The 8,242-nt window shown below is 38.1% G+C and overlaps 1 protein-coding gene and 1 pseudogene across 1 annotated transcript; both read left to right on the top strand.

Annotated features, from left to right (window-relative positions):
• LOC138023246 (uncharacterized) lies at positions 1-474 on the top strand. The gene has a single exon (XM_068870266.1). The coding sequence runs from the start codon at positions 1-3 to the stop codon at positions 472-474; it is 474 nt and encodes a 157-aa protein (XP_068726367.1).
• A 7,443-nt stretch (positions 475-7,917) lies between these two features.
• The window catches only part of LOC138023835 (uncharacterized), a 3,522-nt pseudogene continuing 3,197 nt past the window's right edge, over positions 7,918-8,242 (top strand).

Genomic DNA, 8,242 nt, shown 5'->3' with positions numbered 1-8,242 from the left:
ATGGTAACCAAGCCACTTCAATCTCCAAAATTCCTGTCACTGATTGAAATCGATCTGATGGATTTTCGAAATACCCCGTGTGAATGCAAGAACGTACATACTTGGGCGATGAACATAATTGATCATCACACAAAGTTCGCGAGAGTTGTGCCCTTCCAACAAAAAACAGCTGATGAAGTATTAAAGAGCCTCCGAGAGTACTGTTACACCTACAGATTTCCAAAGAAAATAATCACAGACAATGGGGGAGAGTTCCAAAACAAGAAGTTAAAGATGTTCTGCAAGGATAACGACATCGAGTTATCACATGGCGCACCTCGGACACCAACAACCCAAGGGCTAACTGAGAGAAGAAACCTATCTTGGAAACAAGACATGAGGTCACTGATAGTGAGCACAGCAGATAAAAACATCAAGAAATGGTGCCAGTACACGAGAGAGGCCTCATACACCAGAAACATCTCATACCACTGAGCCATCAAAGTCTCCCCTTACGAAGCTGTCTACGGAATAAAACCTCACAGGGAAAAGCTAAATCAACAGAGCAAAGAAAGACAATTTGAACAAGAAGAAAACAATATGGAAGAAAGCAATGAAAAAAGTTCACAACCACAACATGATGAAGACCAACCAAGAAAACGACAAAAAATAATAGACAGTATCAGAGAAAAAAGCAACTTTATTCACACAAAAGTCCTACATGAGCAGCTGAAAAATAACGACAAAAATGTTGATGTGTTTGAAATTGAAGTTCACTGGAAATCAGCTGTCACCCAAACTCTTCCCTAACCCAGTTACATGTACCCTTTCCATAACTGGAACCCTAACACTGTCTTTCCTTACCCTAACACTAACCCTAGGCTCAGATTTACAAAAAGTAACAAGGGATGATTGTAAATGAAAACTAACCACAGTAGAACTAAAGCTTATTCATGGCTGACAAGTGCTCCAAAAAATAAATTAATATTGTAAGTTAACAACAAACTATACTATGAAATTAAAAATTGTACCAGTTCAGTATATTCTGTACCAGTTCAATATATTCTGTACTGGTACAAAAACAAATTGTACCAAAGTGCAAATTGAACTACAACATATGTTCTTAGGATCGAGAGGGTAGTGGAAAATGCGTAGATTTCTCTGGTGGACACAGTAGAATGATTAACTTAACCGGCAATGACGTCGAAAGTCATGTAACGCGAATGGCGTTTTAGTGGATCTTTAAACAAAATATACCCTTATGGAGCTCAATAATGGAAAGTCAATTGGATACTGAACAAGACAGCCACTGAAAAAAAAAACTGGAATCTTAAAAGGGACGAGTAATGGACTTCGACATTAATCTGTCACCCGTCGAGCCGTAATCAAAGTGAGCTAGTTCTAATATTGTACAAGTGTGGTGTTTTGTACAACACTGAAATCAAATGGAAAATTCTCTAGTAACTTATGGGTTTAACAAAGGCAGAGACTTGGGTCTGTGACTGTGCTGTCTGGCTTATTTGTTTGTACTCAATTCCGCACAGTCTTCTGGAAACAATTAGAAATTTCACTAATTATTCTTGTTAGTCAAAAATTATTTGAAAGAAAGCTTGTTGCCCATTTTTGCTTGATAGTTCAATTAAAGGCTTTTTCAGTAAAGGATTTGATGCTGAACAGTGGTGGGAAATTTATTTAGTTGCATTTTTGACACGGAGTGTTATTTGACACGATTTAGTTGCTTGCCTTCACGCACGTAATTAATGAAATAGGAAGGGTTGTTTGCCTCTTATAGCGAATATGTTGTTTGTGTCAAAAAATATTTCGCTGGAAAAGGTGACCTTTATGAATTCATCGTGTTGTGTAATATGCGAGCTTAACTGGATAGTTTTTATGGCAATAGTAAAGCATTTTCATGTCAAAATATTAAAGGTAAGCATCTTTCGGTTGTGTTAACTTTAATAATTAAATATAAATATACCACGTGGCGTAAACTTGATTTTCTACTCTCAAAATTACCTCCAGAACCTAATTTTGGCGTAGAATAAGCTTCTAGAATGATGTTCTTGTCTTCTGTAGTGATACTTGACGATTCTGGAACATTTTGTGAAACAATACTTATAACGGGTCACACGCGCAACTTGATCGCCCGAACTTCGCCTGTTATTCATAACATTCACTTGGGCTCTTGACATCCCATTGGAAAAAAACTCGTAAAATATTCGTGGACTGGTCGATTTCTCTGAAATTTGAAAGGATGATTGCTAAAGTATATAGAAAGATTTTCACAATAACTAAAAATTCCTGTGTTAAGCATTAGAATTCGACGAAGAGGTACAGTGCCGCTCAAAAGTAAGTTACCAGTCTCGTCTCGTTTCTCGCGAGACGAGTGTCTCGTCTATAGAGATGAGAGTCTCTAGAGACGAGACATTCATCTCTAGAGACGAGACTCTCGTCTCGCAAGAATCACTGAAGCGGCAAGATTGGCATAAATTTTTATAGAAGTCCGATGGTTACACGAATTTAAACGACAAAGCTATGCTCATGGCGAGCGTGAAACTTAACATGAATCAAAATTACAATACTGTTAAAACCGAAAAATGTATCATGCCAATTGGCAACATTTCAGTGCGGTGGCATTGTAAACAGATCTCTGTGAAATTTTCGAGGAACTTTGCTTTCCTGAAACACTGTATGAAATTGAACGAATTCGGATAGTTTGTGCTGAATTACAGCTGGTTTGCCCACAGTTCGTTACTCCCACATTTAAGTCGATCTGCCGACACGTTTGACCGTAAATGGCTGCAAGCGAGTAGAAAGTACAGTGTACAAATACAGTAAGACGTAGCTGCTACGGTAAATGAAAACAAACTCGAGTTTGATTACTTCACTTTTGAGAATGTCATCCACAAAACTTAATTCATTCAACAGATTATTTTCATTGTCACACAACAACAACAACAACAACAACAACAACAACAACAACAACAACAAAAAAAAGAAAAATTCGAAACCGTTCAATGAAAAAGGCCAAGAACTAGAACTGTTGTATGAAACAAATTTATTTTCCACCTCTCCAATTCTCAGGTCTGTGCGGTTCATCTTATCTAAGTTATATATTTGTCGAAGCTTTTCACGCAACTTTAATAAAGTAATAGAGTTTTGTGAAGTTACACTGCAGACGACGAACATTTGCCATGAAAGCGCTTATTTTTTTGTTCATGAATTAAACAATGTGTATAAACAAATCTCCTAGTGTCGCGGCTAAACAAGCGATTTTTTGCTCGCGCCGCTGATGCGATTTTTTATAATTTTGTTGTGTCGCCAGTGCGTGATGAAAGTCTGAACAGGCAATGCAAAAGCAAGGAAAAAAACACTCGTCATCCAACATGAAGGAACTGCCTCGGCAGAATGAATCTGCAAAGAAAAAAGAAAAACAAAACGGTTCCTTTAAGAGCCACCAAATGTAATAAAAGTCATGACCAATAGTAAAAAAAAGTTTTTTTTCATTAATTGCACCGATGCGATCATGATGAGCAATAACAACTGGCAGGTACGAAACGCAGGTCACAAGGCACAGGTCACAGGTCATTGTTTTACCTATATGGAAAGTATCCTAAACATTCACAAAAGCTAGCCTTGGGCCTAAAATTAGCTTTTTTGAATGTTTAGGATACTTTTCTTTAAGCCTAATTAGGCCTAACAAGGGCTAAGGTTACCTTTTATGAATGTTTAGGATACTTTCTGTAAAGGTTAAATAATGACCTGTGACCTGTGACCTGCGTTTTGTGACCGCGTTCTCTTTGCCTGATAATATTGCTTGAATTTGACACTAAAGACAAATTTTTATGGCAGTTCGATGGATTTATGTAAGCTTTAAGTATTGCTGCAGGAAATTGGTCGATCGATTAACAGTGTTTACATGCGGTCGTGCAAGTTTATCGAAACATTTCTACTCGAAATGAACTTCGTATGCAGATTTCACTGCCTAAATGTCGACACGCAAAGGCAATAATACACCACCGCCAACCGCATGCTGCAGCGCAAGTTTATGGAAACATTTCTCTTCAACATCATCTCCGAATGAAAGTACAGTAAATGTAGATTTCATGGGGCAATTCGAGGGTTAAATGTGCACACGCAAAGACGATAGCAAACGCAAGGGCGGATCTAGGGGAGGGGCACTGGGTGCAAGTGCACCCCCCCCCCCCCCCCGTTACCAAAAAAAAAAGAAACGTTTTAGTTAAAAAATTCTAAAATTTACAACGAAATAAAAAACCTAAATAACAGACAGCAGTCAGCTACTAGAGGATATTAAAAGCACAAAAACTGCATTAAGTTAGATTTTTATTTGCCCCATCATCTACAGATCTATCATACTACAGCCCTAGACCTCTTAAAAGCATGTGTTAGACATGATTGTACATTGTCTAACATAAAAAGATTGGGCTTCCTGTGCATTTCCGTCTGACATGTGCACCCCCCTAGCCAAAATCCTAGATCAGCCCTTGAAACCACCACCAACCGAATGCTGCAGCGCAAGTTTATGGAAACATTATCTTTTCTAAATCAACTTCAAATCAAAGTACAGTGTATACAGATTTCACGGGCAGATGTCTGCACGCAAAGACAATAATACACCAATGCCAACAGCATCTGGACTTAAAACTTTAGGGTCAAGTGTTACATGTATGTTTGGAAGCGCAAGTGTCTTCGGAAACAGGTTAATCTTCGGAAAGTTTTTGTTTATGCAGACACTTACAGTTTTTTAACCTTTTCGCGAGACGAACGTCTCGTCTCTAGAGACGAGAGACTTGTCTTGTGAGACGAGACACTCGTCGCCATGGCCACTTGCAACTAAATTCAGGAATTGCACCGGTTTCACTTTACTTAGCTGAAGTAATCGACCATTACGACAATTATCCAAAGCTAACCTTTTTATAATGGGTGCTTAGGCTTATTAATATACTGTCGATCAACACCGTTTAAAATGGGTTTTTAGGCTTAAGTAAGAACTATTTTCAATGCTGTTTAAATATAGATGTTTGTGTAAATACAATATTTTCTTTCTCTCACGAAATCGCCCCAGAACCTTAAAAATTTAGAAGCACATTAGTTGGACAATACCCTGGGAAACATTCATCCACAGACAATGAGTACTTTTAGAGTAATAGTGGTAGAACTAGCGTTACACTACCAGTTTTTGCACTAAATTTTTAATCATCACGCCAAAATTAAATTTTTCGTTTCGCTTAGCCTTCAAATGGTTTGATATATCGTTTGGTTCGTTTCATTCGTTTCGTTTGAATCGTTTCGATGGTTTGTAAAACACTTGGTTTTCTTCGTTTTAATCGTTCCTCTGAAATATTTCTTTCGTACAAAACCCAAAATACACGCTAAAATTCCAGTTTTGAAAATTGCAAAGCCATGAAAAGCGCCTGAACAAAACAATTACCTCGTTCTGCTTCACTGAACAAAGTTTGGTTGCCTAGCATGTGACAATTTTTACTCAGTACGTGACTAATTCTCTCGCGCAAAGTACAAACTTTGAAAGGCTCGAAACCTTTGAAACCTTCGAAACGCTTTAAACTTTTTCTTTCCATCGTTTCAAACGATAGATTCCGCGAACCAAACGAACGATAGAAAGTTTGAAACGATACAAACGATACAAACGATGTTAAAAGTGCGATGTTTCGGATTAAAATGTAACGCGCCGGACGAAAAATTTTCCGATTCCACCGACTTTGTCTTGGTGCTGTGTGCTAACAAAGCAAAATAAACGCAAGGCAAGTATCAAAATAAAAAGCAGACATAATAGACAAGCGTTTTTTTTCGGTAATATTCCAGATAAATACTTTGCAGCATAGAAATGACAGCTGAAAGTCGGTTATTGTCGATAACGAGCGTTTGACAACCAATACCGTGCGCAAGGCCAAGTGGCTCTTTTTGGTGATGGTCTTGAGATGAGTAGAGTAGTACAGTACATTGTACATTGTATATCAACATAGGCAAAACAACTTTCATAGGCTTAAAGCTGAGGGTTGTCATGATGTTTTCATGAAGCTGGCTACACAATGAAAATTATAATCAAGTGAAGCCATGATCCTCACAGTTATGAACACAATTTTATCGATTGTGTAGAGAAGCCTGAAAAATTCAGAACTTCAACGGGGTTTAAACCTGTGACCTTGTGATGCCAGTACGATGCTCTAACCAACTGAGCTATAAAGCCACTGATGTTGAGAACTGGTCATTTGTGGGGTCTGATGTTCCCATGATGAATGAATCAGCCAGGGAAATGATATAATTATGAAGTGAATCATATTTTGAACTGAGATATGAAATCAAGTGAAGATATGATCCTTGCAGTTATGAATGCAATTAATCAAATCAATATATGATTCATTTCATATATCATTTCCTACAATGGAAGTAGCAGGCTATTTTAAACTGATGTTATTGGGGACATACACTATGATAGTTTTTGAGTGCAGGACTCATTCATCCCTGAAGTGGCCCCAATTGATGATTCAAATCAATCTTCTTGCATTGGACACAGTAAAATCTATAAGTATTATTCTTAGTCTTGGAGAAAGGGGCTCAGTGCTTCCAGGGTTTTAGTATTATCTTAGGAGGGAAAGGGGCTCAGTGCTTCCAGTGTTTTAGTACGTTTTACTCTGAGTAGTGGGCTATTTTCACCATGGTAGTAGCCAGCTGCCGTCTGCTGATGACAGGGATGGGAAAACTATCATCATACTGTATGTGGTACAAAAGTCTTAAATTCCTTGTATGAAAAATGCCTGTCAGTGATGTACATGTATAATCAGAATGTTAAGTTTGATTTTCATTACTCTGCAGAATCTCACCTTCAGGTACTAAGTGTGAAACTACGTTTTGGCTTCTATATTAACCCTTTGACGTCCAAACCGGCCAGACTTAGTATTTAACTCTGTCTAACGCCAGATGATTTTACTGGTCAATGGGGAACCCATTAATCAAATTTCCGAACATAAGATACATGTAAGAAAGATTCTCACTTCTCATTTATGAGAAAGATGTACCAAGAAAGGGAGTTCTTCAAGCTCTGTTTTTGTTCAAATTCACTCAAGCATGCATGGAAGTCGATCCGAGATGGCAATCAACAAAAAGCAACACTGACCAGAAAAGCACTAAGGACGAGGAGTATTGTCCTCATCCCATATTCGAAAAGAAAAAAGAAATATCGTTTTGTTAAACATAATCAAGTGTCCTCATCCCTTAAATCAGACCCGTAATGATAGTCGGGGAGCCACAAATGCGACCTGTATGCGTTAATTGCATGAGGTAATCATTAAACCATGTGAACATTAGCACTTAAAAACTGGCACGGAGCACTGTGTGAAGCTATTTTATTAAAGATTTCAGTTGGAACACATGTACAACCAGGTTTTAACCAAAACTTGTTTCGATAGAGCCTGTTTTTTCACTTGACAGGTTGAACTTTGCTTATTAACAAATGTTACGTGAAAGATCACCAAACAAATTTTGCCAAAGATCTGGGTTTAAATTCTGTGGAGTTAGTTCATTTGTTGAAAATGGTGTAGCTACCGCGCCTGGAATTTCAGACCTTGTTTCTATTTTCTTGGGGCCAAGTAGAAACAAAGGCCTGGAAAGTCAGCCTAATGAATGATAAATAATATGGTTAAATGATCTTGGGTGGAATCCATGTTCGTCCAGCGTCGAAGACTGACAATCCGTTTTCCTTTTCCTCCGTTATGACAACAAACATTAAATCAATAGCTGTCAAAATACACCTACAACTGTAGCAACCATACTCTATTCGCTCTCACATTGGGGATTTTTGGTCGGTTTTGAAACCACCCCTGTATTTTTGGTCTCAATAGTATTAAGGCCCCATGGCCGTGTGGGTAAAAATTGACTAGCACCAAGGCACTTCTTTTTGGAAGCCTGGGTGCTAATCTGATGAAAGAGAAAGGGCTTGGTATGCTTGAAATAATAGCCGAGGAACGGAGCTTCAAATTGATACCAAATTTGTTGACTTTTGAGAGTAGATTTGAAGGTTTTTGGATAAAGGAAAGTCGTGAAAGTATTCGGGACATTTTGCTGATTATTTTGGCGGAGTTTGAGGCCTGCTTTTGCCTTAATTGTCGCACATGATGAAAATCTGAAACGATAGGATTGCTGTTTATGGACAAAAGAACGTGGAGGGAAAATTTCCCGAGGATTGAAGATATTTTCACGATTTTAGACCAAGAAGATGTCGAAG

Source organism: Montipora capricornis, chromosome 11, assembly GCF_036669925.1.
Source record: "Montipora capricornis isolate CH-2021 chromosome 11, ASM3666992v2, whole genome shotgun sequence".
Taxonomy (NCBI): domain Eukaryota; kingdom Metazoa; phylum Cnidaria; class Anthozoa; order Scleractinia; family Acroporidae; genus Montipora; species Montipora capricornis.
This window is presented reverse-complemented; position numbering and strand designations above follow the sequence as displayed.